The sequence below is a fragment of the Vitis riparia genome, chromosome 9 (genome assembly GCF_004353265.1).
Source record: "Vitis riparia cultivar Riparia Gloire de Montpellier isolate 1030 chromosome 9, EGFV_Vit.rip_1.0, whole genome shotgun sequence".
Taxonomy (NCBI): Eukaryota; Viridiplantae; Streptophyta; class Magnoliopsida; order Vitales; family Vitaceae; genus Vitis; species Vitis riparia.
Genome location: NC_048439.1, coordinates 2341050 through 2362160, shown reverse-complemented (window position 1 = coordinate 2362160; position 21111 = coordinate 2341050). Strand labels below are relative to the sequence as shown.

The 21111-nt window shown below is 33.4% G+C and overlaps 3 protein-coding genes across 3 annotated transcripts; 2 read left to right on the top strand and 1 right to left on the bottom strand.

Annotated features, from left to right (window-relative positions):
* Nucleotides 1-4527: 4527 nt before the first annotated feature.
* On the bottom strand, nucleotides 4528-5562 carry LOC117921651 (40S ribosomal protein S30). The gene is made up of 3 exons (XM_034839601.1): nucleotides 5455-5562; nucleotides 5231-5368; nucleotides 4528-4798 (listed from the first exon to the last, which is right to left on the bottom strand). The coding sequence occupies exons 1-3, from the start codon at nucleotides 5456-5458 to the stop codon at nucleotides 4752-4754; spliced, it is 189 nt and encodes a 62-aa protein (XP_034695492.1). The 5' UTR covers nucleotides 5459-5562; the 3' UTR covers nucleotides 4528-4751.
* Nucleotides 5563-10137: 4575 nt separating this feature from the next.
* On the top strand, nucleotides 10138-16869 carry LOC117922237 (IAA-amino acid hydrolase ILR1-like 4). The gene is made up of 5 exons (XM_034840290.1): nucleotides 10138-10640; nucleotides 11381-11506; nucleotides 14660-14974; nucleotides 15735-15863; nucleotides 16121-16869. Exons 1-5 carry the CDS (start codon nucleotides 10293-10295, stop codon nucleotides 16526-16528), a joined length of 1326 nt encoding a protein of 441 aa, XP_034696181.1. The 5' UTR covers nucleotides 10138-10292; the 3' UTR covers nucleotides 16529-16869.
* Nucleotides 16870-18516: 1647 nt separating this feature from the next.
* Nucleotides 18517-19459, top strand: LOC117922204 (jacalin-related lectin 19-like). The gene is made up of 3 exons (XM_034840249.1): nucleotides 18517-18575; nucleotides 18688-18912; nucleotides 19043-19459. Exons 1-3 carry the CDS (start codon nucleotides 18573-18575, stop codon nucleotides 19331-19333), a joined length of 519 nt encoding a protein of 172 aa, XP_034696140.1. The 5' UTR covers nucleotides 18517-18572; the 3' UTR covers nucleotides 19334-19459.
* The last annotated feature ends 1652 nt before the right edge of the window (nucleotides 19460-21111 follow it).

The following is a 21111-nucleotide window of genomic DNA, read 5'->3' as shown; positions in this document are numbered from 1 at the left end:
TAGGGCAGATTTGGATTGGAAAAAGGGTGTTATAGGAAATTGTCGATAAGATCCACACAAGGGTAATGTCATGGGAGGAAGGCAAGGAGTTTGAAACTATAAGTAGAACAAACCAACCTAGGGTTTTCCATCTTAGACTCCTTCAATTTTTATTGCTATTTTTGCTTGTGGGTCTTGGAGTTATGATTTTTAGTATGAATATGATTCGATATTTTGGAGTTCAAAGCGTAGTCCCTGTACCTTAGTCCCATTTTCAACAAAATCCGAAGATCGCCTTCATGTTCATGACAAGGGGGCCATTGCCACTGACACCTCTATGGGAGAGATTCTTCAAGGGCCACAAGGGGCTATATTCAATCTATGTTCATTCTCTACCATTTTACGATGCTGATTTTCCAACTTCATCGGTTTTCTACAAGAGACAAATTCCTAGCCAACATGTGCAAACATACTAATCCCAAGTTTCTTGTCACAAACTAGATTTTGTCTAGTTTGTGATAGGCTGAATATAGCCCCTTGTCACAACCGGCTAGGAATTTGTGTCTTGTAGAAAACCGATGAAGCTGGAAAATCAGCATCATAAGATGGTAGAGAATGAACATAGATTGAATATAGCCCATTGTGGCCCTTGAAGAATCTCTCCCATAGAGGTGTCAATGGCAATGGCCCCCTTGTCATGAACATGAAGGCGATCTTTGGAATTTGTTGAAAATGGGACTGAGGTACAGGGACTACGCTCTGAACTCCAAAATATCGAATCATATTCATACTAAAAATCATAACTCCAAGACCCACAAGCAAAAATAGCAATAAAAATTGAAGGAGTCTTAAGTTGGAAAACCCTAGGTTGGTTTCTTCTAATTAAACAAATGGTTTTGGTAGAGTCAGTGCTTATGCTTTCCCCTGTACATGGGGCTGTTTTATAACTGAGGAAGAGACCCGAAATTAATGAAGAGAAAGAGACGCTTGTGGTGGGTGGGCGATGGCAAAACCAAGGCAAATGTTTGTTGGGAGTCTTATGACTTGTCTATTCTTTTTGGGGTGGACTTCATTCCATTCTTAATTAGGGTTTTTAAAAGTTCTGCTGATATCATCCCAATAAATTTAAAAATAAAAAATTGTTTTTTTTTTAATCCGTGGGTATACAAGGCTTTTTGTTTTCTAAAACTTATTTTTTAAATTTGAAAAACAAGTTTTAAAAAACATGATTAAATTGATTTAAAAATAATTCCTATTTATTTTCTAAAAATTGTTATCTATTTTATTTTATTTTTAAAATTATTTTCAAAAAATGATAGATAAAAAATTGTTTTTAAATCACACGAGCAAACAAGCTAATAATTTCTTATAAGATTGTTTTCATTAAATAGAGGGCTTGTTTTTATTAAGATAACTTTTGGATTTTGACCAAATTGTTATGAATTTTGATATCAAATATGAAAAAAAAAATGGCAAAAAGAAGAACATCACAAAATTACGAATCTTTAAAAGGAAAATAATTTCAATCTCAATGATAATTTGTCACGATCTAAAATAATTATGATCTTTGTTCAATTTGTTGTTACATTTGGCATGCATATTTCCATGTTAATAACACATGGGAGTTGAAAAAAAAATCTTATAAATTTTTAAAGCATATTATTGGAAGCATTAGAATAAGGAAATGAGAATAAAAATTTATTTCATTTCTTCTTTTTTTTTTTTTTTGAATTATTTACTAAATTAGAAATAAAATTAAAACAAAATCATTCTCACCAAAATTTAAACATTTTGAATGACTCAAATCCAAATTTCATGTTATCATATTAGATGTTTCCATATATCCTATAACAATAATTTGTAATATTTGAAAATTACAATTTTCTCGTGTTTTCTAAGTATATATGTGATGATTATACAGTTAAGTTCATATCTAAATGAATGTTTGATAAAACAACTTAATAACTTAAAGTTTTAAGTTATTAAGTAAATTAAACATGTTTTATAAAATAACTTAATAACATACTTAAAAATAAAAAATAAAAATAATTAACTTATTTTTAAGTTCATATTTTTATTTTACTTTTTTTAATTATTATTTACCTCGACAATCTTTTTTACTATTCCACGTTCTTCATTGTTACTTAGATATTTTTTACCCTAATTATAATTTATGAAAATAAATATCCTAATTTTATCAAATAACCGTAATACTTAAAATAAAAATAAAGTAACGAGTTTTAAGCCAATAACTTAAGTATAATTTAAATTGAAGTCAATTTAAGCCATTAAGTAATAACTATTAAGTTTTACAAAATATCACAATGTTTGTTTTTTTAATTTTTTACTAAAATCAAATCATTTTTAGATTTTAAATTATTTGTTTTTTTATTGACTTATTATTCATTTCTTAAATTTGTTGATTGAATAGAAAAAAAACCAAAACATTTGACTTTTTTTCTAAATGCTAAAATAGACATGTTAGTTTTTTTTTTACTTCTTAATACTTAATTCAAATAAAATACTAAAAAAAATAAACAACTTAATTCTTATCAAGTTTCATCTTACCGTTATTAATGGTTTCCATTAACGAGTATTAATGGAATTCATAAATAATACTTAATCAACATTTATTGTAACATGTGGTTGGTTATCAATTTTTTTTTTACCCTTGAGAACGACTCCAAATTAGGCTTACCAATGTGTGCAAAGCTTCTACCAAGTGCATCCCATAACAGCGTATAATATATTTTATAAAAATAAAATAAAATAATTACTTATTATATTTTATCACATATATTATTTAAAATTTTAAAAATATTATAACTATCATTTTTAATTTTTTACACATTTTCAAGTTTTTATTTTATTTTATTTTATTTTTTAAAAAAACAAAATTTAGAGATGGGCTTAACTAAGACCAACTCAAATTAGGTTGGAGTTGAAAAAACCTAATTCAAGTCCAACCCAACTTAAATGTTAAAATTTTAATATTTTTATAACCTTTTTTAGTAATTATTTTTGAAAATAATAATAATAATAAATCCTTCTCAAGAGGCCCATTCTCTTCTTGGGCTGGTCATTTCTGAAAATTCCCATACAGCCTCTTAAAGGAAGAGTTCATTTCAGAATTGATTGTGACGGGCAGAGCATTTTCTCACCATAAAAACAACCTATGTTGTCCATTTATATCTGATTTTGCATTAAAAAAAACAAATTCAAACAACCCCTAAGCTAGGCTAGGCTAGGCTAGGCCCCATTCAGCCAAATAATGGTTCTTAAATGCTTTTAAATTCAAGTAAATGCAGTGTTGTACTGATCAGAAATAACGGTGTGCTATAATGACTCTGTCAATACTGCACACACCATCAGTGAGTTGTGGTGGTTGTGGGTTTCATTGATTGTGATTGGACCTTTGCCCAGGCCCAATCACCAACCTATGCCCCATGGGCCATGAATGGAAATGGGCTCATGGCCCATGAATGCATTGAGGGATGCTCTCTTTGGTTGCCCACAAAGCCATCGATTTTGGGATGGCCATGTTTATTGCAAATATACCTTTTAGTATAGCCTAGAAACCCTACCTGAACATGAAAATTGTGGAAGGTATGTTTTCAAAAAATACCATTAATATAAATTCAATTATGAAAAGGATAATTTAAAATGATATTACAAAAACTATAGAAGATTCCTCGTTTAACCCATTTAATAATTATGTTCTCTTTTTTAATAATTAGATTAAGTTTTATATATATTTATGATTAATGTCTCAACCAAATATTCTTATAATTAAATGAATTAATTTATTTAAAAATAAATTTAAAATGAGTCTTGGTTAAATAGTTTAAAGATATAATTAGGTTAATAACAAGATTATTAAATGAGTTAATTCGGGTTAAATTACTATTATATAGATTGACAAAAAAATTATATATCAACACGAATTTGATCTAAACTCATTTATACTCAATCTAACCTCTCTAACCCCACGAAAATCGTGTTAGATTTTACTATCCCAATCCATAGACCATGAGAGGAAATGGCTCAAGGCCCATTAAAAAAAATAGATAAACTCTAATGCATCGTAGAATTAGAAGGGTTAGATTGAGTATAAATGAGTTTAGATCAAATTCGTGTTTGCCTATAATTTTTTCGACAATCTATATAATACAAATTTAACTCGAATTAAATCATTTAATAATCTTGTTATTAACTTAATTACATCTTTAAATTATTTAACTGACTCATTTTAAATTTATTTTTAAATAAATTAGTTCATTTAATCATAAAAATATTTGGTTAAAACATTAATCATATGAACATATATAAAACTTAATCTAATTATTAAAAAGGAGAACCTAATTATTAAATGGGTTAAATGAGGAATCTACAATAGTTTGTCCAATCACAATTTTTTTACACTCTTAAGAGTACGTTTGATAGTGATTTTAGGAAACGTTTTTAGTATTAGAAACATTTCCTAAAATCAGGGCTCTAAATCTACTAACCCATGTCAAGTTTAAACTAATTACAAATCAAACCAAGTGCTACCACTAAACAAGATAGTGTTCTTGTTAGGAAAGAATGCCATTTCCCAGTAAACTGGAAAATCATAATAAAATTCAAATCAACACATCCAATTATGAAAATGCCAAACTAAACCTAACACATTGTTCTTGAATCAAAGAAGCAAAAGTAGAACGAAAAACAAAGAGCTTGAGGGAGGCCAAACCAAATGGCCTCCACCCACAAAAACTTCTTACATTCTAGAATTACTTTTCGGATGAGTTGGGCCCTCTCTTCTTCCCGAATCCGACCACTGTAGAACAAATTACTAGGATTAGAATCAAACCTCTTCATCACCAAACAATCCATGGCCTCAGACTGAAAACATAAACAAATTAAATCATCGAAAATCCTTAAGGTCTGTTTGGAATGCAAGCCTCAAAGGAATTGTTAAGGTGTTTGCATCCTTTGAAATCCAATAAAAACGATATTCCATGCAACCCATTACAGAAAATTTCTTAAAAACCATTTTCAAAAACATGCTTTTCATATCGATTGTTGGTTACAGTTCTAATTTCCACTGTGAAACAGGTCCATGAAAGCAAATTTTTCTTTGTAATTTGGCCATCAAGCGAAAAAAAACAAGCTCGGAACACATTTTCAAGCCAATCAGAATAGGAAATTTGCAAGCAAAATTGATCAATGAAACAATGGAGATCATATGAGCATAGAGAGATAACATTACCGGCGGTGACGAAACGGCGGTTGTACTGCATCCGCTTGTGCGCCCGGCCTCTGGGCTTCTTCTTCTTATCTTGTTTGGCGACTTTTGGGGTTTGCCCTCTCACCTTACCGGCACGAGCCAGCGATCCGTGAACCTTACCTGAAACGCATCATCCCATTCACTACAAACCCTAGAATACCCTAGACTGGATTATGAGTAGAGAAACAGAGAGATAAAGAGATTACCCATTTGTGATTGTGGATGGTGGTGATTGCTGAATTGGTCTCCGGCGACGATGAGGACGATGCAGAGACTAGGGTTAGGGTTGGGTTTTGGGTATTTAAGGGGGTGGTCTGAGGATCTGACGGTGAATGCGTGACTATGTAAATATCGTACGGATGAGAACACTCTATTGTCTTGGTTACAAACGAAAGAGCGCAACGGCGTCGTTTCAACCAAAATTGATTAAAACAAAAGGTGGCCTTTATTAAGGAGGTTGATGACAAGATTATGGTTCATATTCAAATGATTATTATATTATTAATTTAATAATGCAATAAACCAATAATTATTTGATGTATGCATACAAATAAATAAAATTAAAACAATGTAAAGTTTTTTATTTTTCACACCATTCGATATTCATTTTTTAACGAGATAAAATTTGAGTGGAAAACAATAACTATAGGATGAGTTAGTACTTGTTTGGATAATTGGTTTAAAAAATAATTTTTGATAAAGGTTTTTGAAAATTATTTTTTTATTTTTATTAAATAAAAGTTTGTTTAGTATTTAAAAATATTTTTAATATTTTTAAATATATTTTAAAAATAATTTTTATAATTAATATTTTATTTTTAATTATTTTATATATTTGTATAATTACTTCTTAAAACAATCCTTCAAAATAAAAACTCCGAAAAATATCGTTCATTCTAGTTCTTTCCCTACACGTGGATTTTTTCATTAAAAATCAAAGCCGCTATGAGCAGCGTGGCCGTCCACGTGTACCTAACGAACTACTAATGGCATTATTAATTAAACCGAACTAAATTGGGTAGCTTTTTTTTAAAGGAAATATTTTAGTCAAAAACTCCAATATCATATCCTTAAAATTTTGAAATTTTGAAATGTAAAGTGAGAAAGCTTTTTAATTTTTTTTTAATATCGAGAATTATTTTCAATTAAATTTTAAAAACTTTTATCTTTTAAGAAGTGTGTGGATCTCGCATTTCGACTCATGCGTTTCCCACTCGATAGCGAGCTCAATCTTTGTTTTTGAAAAATGATTTTATTGATTAAGAAAAATGACTTGGAGTCGCCACTTATTTTTGTTTTATTTTTAAAGGGTAAACAAAATAAGAAATAAAAACCCTAAGTGTGACTCCTTATTTTGGAAAAGGCGGCCTGTGAAAAATCGGATCGGGTTCGAGGGTCAGGTTACTTATCGGAAAGGTACGGTAAAGACTGTAGCACCCCTCTAAGTCCCTAAAGTCGGGTCTCTACTAATAAAATGAAGCAATCATAACAATTGATGAGGGAATCAATGAATACTCAGGATGATCATGCACATGTGAGGATCTAAACATGCATATAGAAAATGACCTGAGCGGATGTGGATGCGTACCTGGGCAGTGATCCATAAAACGCTATCAATAAGTGAGGTTAGTACACAATTAAGGAATAATTTCAAGCATGTCATAGAGCAGAATAAAATCAATCATGCATGACAAATAAATCAAACAAACAATCAATCAATCATAAGGAAATCACATATGTTGGGCCCCCACCAAAGCCCGATTTATATTGCATGAATTAATCCCATAAATTCCATTATTCGGAATTACGGAAAATTCGTTCTTGCTTATTAAAGTCAAGAGGAGCAGAAGATTGTTTGAAAGCCAAAACGGAATTAAAACTATTCGGGAGATAATTATATTTGAAATTTTAATTGCAAAATCGGAATCTCGAAGATCATTTGAAGGCGGACTTTTTAGAAATGAACAAACAAAATGGTAATAAAAATAATGATGATAACAAATGAGTAACTGGGTAAATACGGTAATCGAAACATTAGGAACTGAAAATTAAGTTCGGAGATAGGACACTTGGAATTTTAGATAGTTAAATTTAGAAATCGAAATTTTGAAGAATTAGACTTTAATGATTGAGATTTTAAGAGAAATAAATGGGTAAATATGGAATAATGTTATTAATTAATCAAAACGATATTTGGACGGATGAATAGTGAATAGTGGGGTTTGTGAGAGTAAAAATTAAATTGGAAAATCGGATTTTGACGAAAGTGATATTTGAACGGATGAAAGTGAGTAGTGAGATTTTGAAAATTAATTTTGAAAGTCAGATCTTTGAATAATTGGACTCTAATTATTGGAATTTTTAGAAGAAAGAAATAAGTAAACGTGGAATTTATAACAATGATCACAAAGATGATATTTGAATGAATAAAAGTGAATGGTGGAATTTTTGAGTCTCAAGGTTAAATTTGGAAATCCGGTTTTGAAGAATTAAATTTTAATGATTGAAATAAATATATAAAAAAGTATGGAATAATGATACTAATTAGCAAAAATAATGTTTAGACGAATAAAAAAAGAATAGTAGAAATTTTGAGATTGAAAATTTAATTAGGACATTGGATTTTTGAGGACTTGGGCTTTAAGGAATGAGATTTTTAAAAGAGGATAGAAAAATACATGAGAAATAATAATAATAATAATAATAAATAAATAAATACTATGAGTAGAACAAAATGAAGGATTGATTTGTTAAAATTGGATTTATTCAAAATGAAATAAAGAAAAAGAATTAGATAAGTAATAATAAGTATGCACAAAGAGGGATGAAGGCACGTATGAATTTTGGAGGTGTGAATAGCCATGCAGTTTTGGGATCACGCGTGTGGGCTTAGGGTGCAACTAGCATTGCATTTTAAAGATGGTTCTAAGTGGAGAAAGGCCTTTAGATGGTGCTCATGGGCCTTGGGTATCCTGGCAGCCCAATAAAAAAAAAAAACCCTCCGCCATTAAAGCTCTTTCTCTTGATCACAACTTCGACGACTCCGATGACGCCATGCAGTCTCAAGCTCCTCCACCGCAGCGCCATGATTAGCATTACCAAAGAGGTTGCTGTTGTCCTCTCCACAAAGAAGGCCGGTGGCTGCACAGTCGGGACTGGGTGCCATTTTAGACTGCAAAAGCCTTAGAAACACTCTCCCTTGCTGAAAATCCTTTAATATCCAAACAACGACCCGTTGAGGATGAATCCCAAATTTTATTAACTATGTCTGATATATTTTCCTCAGATTTTTGTAGATGAAGAAACAGAGATTTTTCATGAAAGAATTGAGAAGCAAATAGTGGAAGAAAAGAAATCCCAACCAAATGAGGAATACAGTGAAAGTGTTATCTCTTCCCTCTTATTCTCACCTTCATAGGACAAACAAGTCTCCCAAGCTTGATGAAGAAAATACAGTGAGAATCAAAGAAGAACAATATTGCCAAAAAAAGTACCGAGGAGTAGGAACCCAAAGCATTATTATATTTCATGAGTGATGGACGGATGACAAGTTGGTAGGAGGAATAGGAAAATCCACAAAATATTTATTCGGTCATCCAATCCGAAAGAAACATGCAGTCATTTACAGAAAGAAAAGAATGTAAGCATCAAAAGAACTAGAACATGGCATGTTCCACTAAAACTCATGCTTATGGCTCTTAATGTTCACAACAAGCAATAAAACCGTATCCATAGATCAGTAGAAAATGAAGCAAGGCATTAGCAAACGGACACGTACCAGGTTCAAGATAAATTTACCTGAAAGTTCACAACGCGACCTTCCTCTGCTCTTTCTTCTTTACTGGCAAGCTTTCTTTTTCAAAAAAAACCGCTTCACTCTCAGATCCTCCTCTCTGTATATGGCCGGAAAAATGCCCTCCTCCCTGCAAACTGAATACCCCCTGTAGATGTCCTCCACCCTACCCTCTTTTCTTTCTTTTTTTCCCAAGTTGATCCTCCGGTCCCCTGTTCACCAGTCAGCAGCATGGGCTTCCAACCACCCTCCCTGTTGCGTACGCCTTATGCAGACAGCATCCAGGGGTCCCCTACCTCTCTAAAAATGTCATGAAAAGTCAAGATAAAAAAAAAACCACTCCCCGGGTCCCTACCCCTAAAGGGGGTCTACAAAGTGTTATCGTATTTGATATCCAAATTATTATTATTATTTTTTAAATAAAAAACTTTCAAATAAAAATAAAAAACCCTAGAAACCTTAAATTTAAGGTAGTAATTTTTTTTTTAATAATTCATATTTTTTAACAATTATATTTTCTCCATACAAGTTTTAAAATTTTCTTGTATCTTATATAAAATCTATTAGTATTTTATTTTATTTAAAAAAAAAGCGTATTTATATGTACACTTATACCTTATTTGGATATATTTTATATTTTCTATTTCTAAAAAGCAAAAAATGATAATAAATTTTATATAAAAAATAAATACAAAAATGTAAATTTACTTTTTGCATTTAAAAATCACTTTAAAAAATTTTAAAATTTGGGATGGGAAATTTCTTTGATGCCTCAAAATTTTAAATATATTTAAAATTATTAATTTTTCAATATAAGTTAATAATTTTTATTTTATTTTATGTAAACATTATTATTATTTTAGTCATATTTTAATTTTTGGATTTCCCTTTAAAACCATATCAAACTAGAAGAAGAATAAAAGCAGGAAAGAGGAAACGAAACTTATATCAACACGTGGGAAATAGAAATTAAGCACGTGGGGTTAGACTGTGCCAGAGGTGATGGATCGACTGCCCAGTCAATGAATCCATTAAGGAAAAAAATAAAAAAAATAAATGATAAATAAGAATGAAAAGAAGCCAAGCTTAGCCGCCACCCAACACCTTCACGGGCCCTATTCGATTCCTACATGGTGCCATTTGCTATATTGCTGACAGCAGCTAACACACTCAAACCCACTTTGGTTTCCTCCTCTTTCCCCTTCCTCCTTGCCCAGAATCGCTTCTTTCAAGCTCAATTTCAACGAATCCATGACCTATACCGAGTGGGTTTCGTGGATTTTCATCCTGTGTTTGTTTGGTCCAACGCCTATCTCCTCAGAGTCTTCTTTGAGCTCAAATATTCCCACAAATTTCCTGAGTTTTGCTAGAAAACAAGAGGTGGTTGACTGGCTGGTGGGTGTGAGGAGGAAGATACATGAGAACCCAGAGCTTGGTTTTGAGGAAGTTGAGACCAGTAAGCTTGTCAGAGCAGAGTTGGATAAGATGGGTATACCCTATAAATACCCAGTTGCAGTTACGGGCGTTCTTGGATTTGTTGGGACCGGAGAACCCCCCTTTGTTGCCATAAGAGCAGATATGGACGCTCTTGCTATGCAGGTTGGGTGGGATTTCAGGAGTTTCTTGCTGTTTTCGCCTGATTGTTTGAAAGATGTTTATTAAATCTATAACGGTTTTTACAATCGGGAGAATTGTATTGTGGTTTTCTTGCTGACTTTGTATGAGTAATACGAGCACTTGGTTTCTTGATAGTTGATACTTGCTTTGGATTTTGATGGTCTCTTGTTAGTTATCATTTCTGTCTGATTGTGTGAAGTGATGTTTACCCTATTAGGGTATTTGAAATTGGGGGAAGTTACACTGGTTCTGGATGCATACCATGAGGGCTTTGTTACTTGATATTTTCTTTGAATTTTGATGGTCTCTTTCCATTTTTGCTTTGAATGTTGATAGTCTCTTCTCATTTTTTGCTTTGAATTTTGATACTCAACGAGGGTGTACAAATTTGGGGTTTGCTGTATGGTGGTACTTACAGAGCTTCTGGATGAGTCATGAGTAGTATGAGCCCTTGCTTACTTAATATTTTCTTTGAATTTTGGTATTTTTCATGTTGTCTCTGCCTGATTCTGCATTAACTCTATTAGCCTACTGGCGTAAAAATTGGGGTATTTTTCGATGTCTACTGGTATTTACACTGCTGTTGGATGAGTAGTATTGTGACTTGGTTACTTTATATTTGCTATGATCTCAAACAAGAGGTCTCTTCTTTTATTTTTATTTATTTTTCCCATCAAAGCAATTTTTTTGTGAATTATTTTGATGGGGTTTGATCTTCATAGGAAATGGTGGAGTGGGAGCACAAGAGTAAAATTCCTGGGAAGATGCATGCCTGTGGGCACGACTCCCATGTTGCGATGCTTCTAGGGGCTGCAAAAATTCTTCAAGAGCATCATGAAGAGTTACAAGTATGTCTCTTGATACTTGCTCAATAATTTGCTTTCCTTTTACCCAAATTTATCTGTTCTACCATCCTTTATGTGAGTGGGTTTCTAGGCTCCATTTCTCTTTATCACTTCTCCACAGGTTCATTTATGTGTTTGAGTTCTAAAGTGAAATTAGGGTTCCCAAAACAAGGGAACATGAGTGCTTGGGGGAGAAGTTTAGCTGAAAATGATATATGTTTCCTGTCCCTTCAGAGCAAATTTTCACAACATTCAGATAAATCATTGGGCTGGTGCTCGTTTAAAATCATTATAAATTTGTAGGATTTACTGACAATGAACACTATCTGGTGTAAAATGCCTAGTAGATGAACCACCAAAAGGTTTAAGAACTAAAAGTATTTCATGAGGCATTTGTTCAATAACCAATTAAACTATTATCTAATTGTTATCAACCAAGAGAGATAAGCAGGAATCATCATGAAATCATGGGTTAATTTTTTTTTTTTTTGATAAGTAAAGAAAATTCATTTATAAAGAGACACCAAAAGAGTGACTCTAGGTATACAACCTATGCAAGGTATACAAACCTATACACCCATCATAAAAAAAGCCAAAGACAAAGAAAGAGACCCAAGCACCCAAAAGGCCCAAAAACCTTACAATGATCCCAACCAATCTATAAAATTCACCAAAGTTTGAGGGCTACTATAAACAGCTTTGCCTCAGACCAAAGAGAGCATAAAAAGGAATATTTCAATCTCTGTATTGATATTTCATCATCCTTGAAAGCTAATCGATTTCTCGCCTTCCACACCGTCCAAAAAATATGAAGGGGAGCCACTCTCCACACCTTCCTGTGTTTCTTGCCCACAGAAGAGATCTGCCAACTAAGCAGAGTCTCTCTAACTGAGCACGGCAACACCCGAGACACCTCAAACAAAGAAAAAAGCAACTTCCATAAGACCCTTATTTTTGAACAGTGAAGAAGCAGATGATCTATGGTTTCTTCCTTTTCCCTACACATGAAGCATCTATTTGCCAATGACCATCCTCTTTTCTGAACAAGATCTAGGGTTAGCGCCTTACCCCATGCGGCCTCCCACGCAAAAAAACTGATTTTGGGTTGTACCCACACCATCCAAATGCAACTAGATGGAAAAGAAGTAGGGCAGTCCGCTTCTAGAGCAAGATATAGAGACTTGGCCGAAAAAATGCCGCTCTTCGTTTCGGTCCAAACAACTGTATCATCTATGTCTCCAAGGACTCTCTTCCCGTGAAGATACCCCAAAAATACTTCCGCCTCCTCCACCTCCCAATCGTTTAGGGCTCTTGAAAAACAAAGGTTCCAACTCCCCCTACCCCCCTGCATCAAGGGATCCCAAACATCCGCCACCCAAGCTTCCTTTTCAGTCGATAAGGCAAATAGGGAAGGAAACGACTCACACAGAGGGGCATCCCCACACCATCTATCCCTCCAAAACCTCACCCTCCTCCCATTGCCGACACTAAAAGAAGTCCGCGCGCCCACCAAATCCCAATCCATCCTTATTCCTTTCCAAAGCCCGATGCCATGCGCCTCTCTCACTTCCTGAGTGCACCAACCCCCTCTATCTTCCCCATACTTCCCTCTAATCACTTGATTCCACAAAGCCTCTCTCTCGTTTGCAAAACGCTAATTCCATTTAGAAAGGAGTACCTTATTGAGAATGGAAAGGCATTTGATCCCTAAGCCCCCGTTCTTCTTGCTTAAGCACACCACCTCCCATCTTACTAAATGTGGTTTTTGCTCCAAATTGCCACCGCCCCAAAGAAAATCCCTTTGGATTTGCTCTAGTCTTCATCTAACTGAACTTGGTAATCTCAGGACAGACATAAAGTAAATGGGAAGATTTGGCAAAGTACTTCGGATCAAGGTTGCTCTTCCTCCCTTAGATAAGTATTGTCTCTTCCACATAGTCAATCTTTTGCGGAAGCGCTCTTCCACTCCATCCCACACTGCCACTGACTTAAACGGAGCACCCAAAGGAAGACCCAAATAAGTGGACGGGAGACTAAAACATGGGTTAATTGTAATCAATGCACGTCTATGTAGATTTTATATGTACATTGCACCTTGTTTTTGTAGGGAATTTGATGTTTAAAAGAGAAGTTTAAAACTTCCCTCATATTGAAAACAGGATAAACCTTAATAAGTATTGATTTGGTAGTCCAAGTTTCCTCAAGATTACAAAATCATAATTTAATAGGTAATTTATAACTTTAGATATTTCCAAGGCATGGGATTATTGTTATGCATTTTGTGTACAAAATGATTCCTACCCATGTTTGCCCACAAAAGGTCATGTCTTCCTAACCTTTTGTAGACGTCAACAAATGAAAAGGAACGATATGTACTCTTCTCAAAGTCAGAAAACAGATTTTTTTTGCTTCTCTTATTTCTTACTCGGGCAACGAGATTTGCATGGTTCAAATAATCTTCCTATGAACATGTGCTCGTGGAGATACTATTTCAAGCCATTGGGGTTGTATCTTAGGGTTGTTGTCAACTGTTGTACATGCATGTAAGGAGGCGATAGCTGCTTTAGTACGTGTCTACACATGTCTCACCAAAACTGACCAACTTTTCGTAAACTTTATCTTAAACATATACACTATAGCTTTGTTCTAAATAATAGTGTTTATTACATATTTAGATTTGAAGTGTTTAAAATTGAAAAATGTTGGATTTTGTTAGATTAGAAAAGGAGATAATTTTCTACAATAATTTATTTGAAAATAAGAGGAAAATTTTACTAAATGTCGTGGAAAACAATAAAACTACTACCGTGTTCTAACAGGTTTTACTACAATAAGAACTTGCTTCAAACGATTTGTTGCCTTGTATCTTGTTTTCTTTATGCTACTCTATTTATTAGTTGTAGATATTTAATAATTTGATTTCAAAGCTAACTGAAGACAGACAGCAAAACTACTGTGGCTCCAAGCATTCTTTAATTTCAAAGTTCCTGCCAATACCATTACTAAAAATAAAATACTAAAATGTATGGAAAATTTTTCATAACTATTATTGTTTTGAATACATTCAAGCTTCCTATTTCTTCCTTCTTTTGTGGATAAATGATTTTATTCCTTTTTTCTTTTCCTTTTTTTTTTTTTCTTCTTTTATATTATCAGGGAACAGTCATTCTTGTTTTTCAACCAGCTGAAGAAGGAGGTGGAGGGGCAAAGAAAATTTTAGATGCTGGAGTACTAGAAAATGTGAATGCTATCTTTGGGTTGCATGTCTTCCCTGACTTGCCCATTGGTGAAGTGGCATCAAGATCTGGTCCCCTTTTGGCTGGAAGTGGCTTCTTTGAAGCAGTAATAAGTGGAAAGGGGGGTCATGCAGCCATTCCTCAGCACTCAATCGATCCAATATTGGCAGCTTCTAATGTGATTGTGAGCTTACAACATCTTGTCTCACGTGAAGCTGATCCGCTGGAGTCACAGGTACCTTCATCTTTCCACATGAAATTTCTTTCCTTTTCATTTCTTATCATTTTCTTCCCTGTCAAATATTAAGAAATGCCTTTGATAATTAATTGGACCTGTTTACTTATAATACACCATCTTTATTTCTACAGAATTTGCTCTAATCTTTTATAGCCTCAACTGCTAATCTTGAAATTTGGTTGGAGGGTTGACTCATGTGGTTTTTCTAATTGGTTTTAGCTCTTTGGAATGCTCAATAACAGCACACTAGAACAGAATATAGAAGGTTTCTGCTTCCATTTCCTGAAAATCCGACAAACCTATTGGAATTATAGTTGAGAAACCAGCCACATTTCCATCACACTTGCTATCTCTACTAATTGTAGAGGAAAGAATTTCAGTTAGCAAGTAAAAAGGATTGGTATCACGATTATCTAGGATTCTAGGTTGTAAAACTTAGGCTGCTGCAGAAAACAACTCTAAGGGTAGTTTCAGCCACTAGGTTTATATATCCGAAGGGATTTTTCTCTCTTCATAGAAAAATTTAGTCTATGCCAAGAAGTCTTTCACCAGAGGTGAAATCAAGAGGGTTCAAAATGGGCAGCTACAAACCTTCATCCATTAAAGTAATTAAGGATTATAACTTTGCCAGTATATGAAAATCATATAACATTCTGCTTCTTCTGTCAATACATTCATTGGAAAATTTGGCTTTTTTTGGTTCCATGAAATATTACCTTATTTATCAAACCATTGACCTAAAACCTACATTTTGCAGGTAGTTACGGTTGCAAAATTCCAAGGAGGTGGTGCATTCAATGTTATTCCAGATTCTGTAACCATCGGTGGCACCTTTAGAGCCTTTTCAAAGGAAAGCATTATGCAACTCAAGCAGCGAATTGAGGAGGTACGACAGTTAAATAACAGTTATTGTAGAACAGAAACTAAGTCTGCGTGAATTAATAACATAGATCACATATATGTGAACAAATGCCTAATTATTGAAGTCATGTGCTTTATTCATATCTAGATGTGTTGCTCCTCCCAACTCAAAATGATTTGTTATCCTGATTTCTCCCTATATTCTTACTTGCAATATTTTATATTGAATTTCTAACTTCTTATGGTATTTTCTAATTTAATACTAATTCTGTTCACTGACAGGTTATCACAAGGCAAGCTGCAGTACAGAGGTGCAATGCCACTGTTGATTTTCATGAAAAAGAAAAACCCCTCTTCCCTGCAACCATAAATAATCCAAACTTGCACAAACACTTTCAAAACGTTGCGGGGAATATGCTTGGTGTTCATAATGTTAAAGACATGCAACCATTGATGGGTTCTGAGGATTTTTCATTCTACCAAGAGGAGATGCCCGGATACTTCTTCTTCCTTGGAATGAAGGATGAAGCACTTGGGCGGCTTCCATCTGTGCACTCACCCCACTTCAAAATCAACGAAGACGCTCTTCCTTATGGCGCTGCACTCCATGCTTCGCTGGCTGCAACATATCTTCTAGAAATCCAGCCGCAACCTTCTTCACGAGAGGGAAAACATCACGATGAATTATAGTGGTTTACAGCCTCATTTACAAGAACGGCTTCATTACCTGCAAATTGATTTTAAGTTCTACTAGAATTTCATTGAGTATTTGGTTTTGATACTCATTATGATCCAGTTATGAAGAAAATGCCATGAAGAATTGTAGACTGCAAATCAGTTAAATGCTACTGGAATTTGATTGAGCATCTGGTTTGATACTTGGATAATGCTTTCTGTTGTAAATATGATATCAGCTATTTACGCTGAACCTTTGCTCTCATGCGCTTTCTGTGATGTTATCAACTTCTTCATTCCTATTAACCATCTGGTATATCCGTTTTTTCTACCTGTTTTTCAACAGGCCAAGACAATCCTTCTCCGATTCTGATGCTTTTTGAAGTTTGTTCTTCTTGCGCTTTAATTGTAGTTTAACTTGAATCCATACTGTGAATCTGTGATATCTCATCTCAGGAAGAAGTTACTAACATATTACATATATAGTCGGTTTCTCTTAACAATGTAGACGGTTTTTACAACCATTAGAGCTCATTGGCTCTAGAACATGTCATTACAAATGATATTAAGATTCTGAGCTGAGTGACCTTTCTCTCAGTTTACCATCATATCGACTTGTTTAGGTATCGTTCAAGATGGTTGAAGTTTGAGTTTACGGTTTTTATGCTTCTTTTTTGGAATGGGTTATTACAAATGGTATTAGGATTCTTAGCAAATGTTTTGAGAGGCTTCTTTCTCAATTTACCATCATATTGGCTTCTTTAGTTGCGGGTCGCCTTTTGGAAACTTTCACTTCACCCTGGAGGACCACACAAAAAGGAAGGAACAGTGCAACGTGGTGTTGTTGGATAGACACCACGTTGAATCTGAAGGTGTCCCACCAAAAAATGCCCAGCAAAACTAAGCAACTTGGTGGAAGAATCTACCCTTATTCTTAATCACATTAGCATCGGAAACACATCAACTTAATGGAAAATTCTAAAATGGTGGTTGATGATTAAGAAAAATGCATTGTGATGACTGCCCAATCACCTATCTTCTTCTTTTTGGATTGCATGAAGTGGTTGATTCTTAGCTGGTAGACATTAACCCATACAGTCGTAAAAAGCACAAGTCATAAGAAGGCTCACAATTTATGTTTGTGGGTACTGTTCCTATTGTGTTAATATTTAGGCACTTGATTAAACTCAAAATAAAATTGTAAAAAATTCTTGGTTATAAGTAGGTTTATAATTCGGTTATGCATAGAGGTGTTGTTCTTATTGTGTCTTAAATTTAGACACTCGATCATATTAATATATGTGTAAAAAATGTCTGGTTATAAGTACATAGGTTCGTAAATCCTATTCATATTATGTCAAAATTTAGGTATTCGATTACGTCAATATATATTTGTAAAAAAATACTAGGTTATAAGTAGGCTTATAATTCATTTATATTTGCAGATCTTATTCATATTATGTCAAAATTCAGACATTCGATTATGTTAATATATAATTGTAAATAATATCAAGTTATAAGTAGGTTTAAAATTCTTTTATATTTATGGATTCTATTCATAATGTGTCAAAATTCAGGTACTCAATTGTGTTAGTATACATTTGTAAAAAAAAAAAAAAATACCAGATAATAAATAGATTTATAATTTGTTCATATTTGCAGGTCTTGTTTGTATTGTGTCAAAATTTAGGTACTCGATTATGTTAATATATAATTGTAAAAAATACTAAGTTATAAGTAGATTTACAATTATGTTTGCGGGTTTTGTTTGTAGTATATCAAAATTTAGGTATTCCATTACCTCAATATATAACCTTAAAAAATGCCAAATTGTAAGTAGGTTTACTATTCGTTTTTGTGGGTGGTATTAATTATTCGTAATTCTATCAAAATTTAGTTACTCCTTTAATAAAGCAAAAGCAAAAGCAAATTCCCATGTAGTGCAAGAACTGGAATCAGATGCTGATTGAAACTTTCCACCACCTGGTGATCTATATCAGCATCACTCACCACCTCATCTCCATGCAGCTCTTCTCATCTATCCAATTGCTGGATCAATATGGTATGAAGTTTACAAATTACAACTCTTTTGGTGATCTTTTCTCCTATTCAATTCTTTTTTTTTGTTTGGGAATGGATTGTTTGAGGGTGGCCATGTTATGATATTTTTGTAGGAAGGTGGGAAGGATCATTCACATGGGAAAAAGCTGAGCATGGTAGTAGGACCATGGGGAGGTCATGGTGGATCGAGTTGGGACGATGGGAGTTACAGTGGAGTGAGAGAGATCACAATATTTCACGGTGGCTGCATCGACTCGATCCGTGTTGTGTATGATAAAAATGGCGAGCCGGTTTCTGGCGACAAACATGGAGGCAGTGGAGGCGATCCGACTTCAGAGGTAGAAGCCGGATGATCTGTACTCATATTTCCCTTCTCCATTTTTGCTTCTTCCTTTTTAACTTCCCAATAAGATCACATACAAACAGTAGAATAGGAAAAGAGAATACATTAATTTTTCATTGAATCAGATCAAGCTGCAGTACCCGGAAGAGAAGTTGATCGGTGTGAGCGGCCACTACCATCCTTTCGGGTTCGTCGGCACCCCTGTAATCCGATCACTTACGTTCAAGAGCACCCGAAGAACATTTGGGCCATTTGGGGTGGAAGAAGGAACACCGTTTTCTCTAACAATGGATGGGGGCCAGATCGTGGGTTTCCAGGGGCGAAGCGACTTGTACTTGGATGCAATAGGATTCCGGTTGTCTGGTACCGCCCCACCCCCAAAATTTCCATGTGAGATGTTTTGTTCCATATTGTAAGCTATCTCGGCACCTCAAGATTGTGAAGAACACTCACTGAGACAGTGAATTACTGTATAATTGTGTACGTGTGGTTTGTACGTGTGAATTACTACTATTAATGACAAAAACCGCTGTTAAGAATCAGTTTGGTAATTATTTTTAAAAATTATTATATGATATTTTGTAAAATAAAAGTTTATTTAAAAATCTAAAATATTTTTAATTTATTTTAATAGTTTTAAAAATAATTTTTATGTCTAATATTTTATTTTTAATCATTCTACATGTTTATATAATTATTTTTTAAAACAATCTTTTAAAAAAAAGTAAAAACAAAAAGAAACAAATAAAATATGTTTTCTGAAAACATCTCGTTGAAAAAAGCTTTTCATTGTTAAATGTGTTTTCATAGTTTTTTGTTTTGCAGAACAAATTATTGTTTTCGAAACTAATTGTCAAACAAACTCTAAGATCCTTTCCTAATTGAACAAACAAATGACACAAAAACACATGTAAAAGAGAAGAGATAAATAAAGTGGAGAGAGAACCGGATAAGATTATTTTCATAGTTTCGATTCACTGCAATGAAGCAAATATAATAATAATGTAGCACACTTATTGTAGTGATTGATTTTTTACAATTTCTAGTATGAACTTTTCTTTTGTAGGGCTACGTTTTTTCTTATAAAGTACTAGAGAAAAAATGTAGAGAAAAATGATTATTTTTCATATTTAGTTTTATCATGAAAATTTTGAAAGAAAATAAAATATAATTAAAATTTGTTGAAAACTTATATAAATTTTTATATAGAATGGTTAAAATATGTGAAATGAGTTTGAAGTAGGGATAACAAATTTTGATACGATTCGTAAACATGACATGAACCCAACACGTTTTTCACAGGTTTGGATCAAGTATAAATGAGTTGGAGTCAAATTTCCATCATTCTATATAACTTGTTTAATAAAAAAGTCATTTTTATGTCAATCTGCCTAACACGAATTTGATCCACATTGACCCATTTAATAATCATGTTATTAACCTAATTGTATTTTTAAACCATTGACGTATTTTTTTTTTTTTTTAAATAAATAGATCAATTAATTTATAAACATGTTTAGTCAAAATATTAATCATATAGACATATACAAAAGTTAACCTAATTATTAAATAAGAGGACTTGATTATTAAATAGGTTACATTTAGGTTTATGTTTTTTACATAATTATTATTTGTGTCCGATTTGAGTTCAGCTATATAATAGAGACCTTAGGTTTTGATATGACAGACATATAATTAAATAGGAGAACCAGATTATTAAATAGATTACACGACATATTACCTATTTAATAATTAGATAGTATTTAGGTTTATATTGTTTACACAATTATTATTTGTGTCGGGTTTGAGTTGAGCTATGTAGTAAAATCCTCAACATGACACGAAGATAACCCACTAATACGAATTCTTAACCCGCATATAAAAATAATTTATTACTTTTAAATCTAGTATAATGCCATGGGTGCACAAGGCACACCCAAAGCAATTCTGAACAATCTGCAAACCATTGTTTTCAGGTGAATTGTTTCCAGGGGCACACTCATTCAAAATTAAAATTATTATGTACATATAATTTTGGGGAAGGAAAAGAAGACTTGCCTCATGTTTCAGCTTTACAGGGAGACGTAAAGATAAGGGATCTGCCTACGGAGAACAAGTCTGGAAGTGATGGCAGGAGGATGGCTGGTGGTGGTGCTACCGACATTGTGAATGGAGGTGGTATGGCCGGTGATCA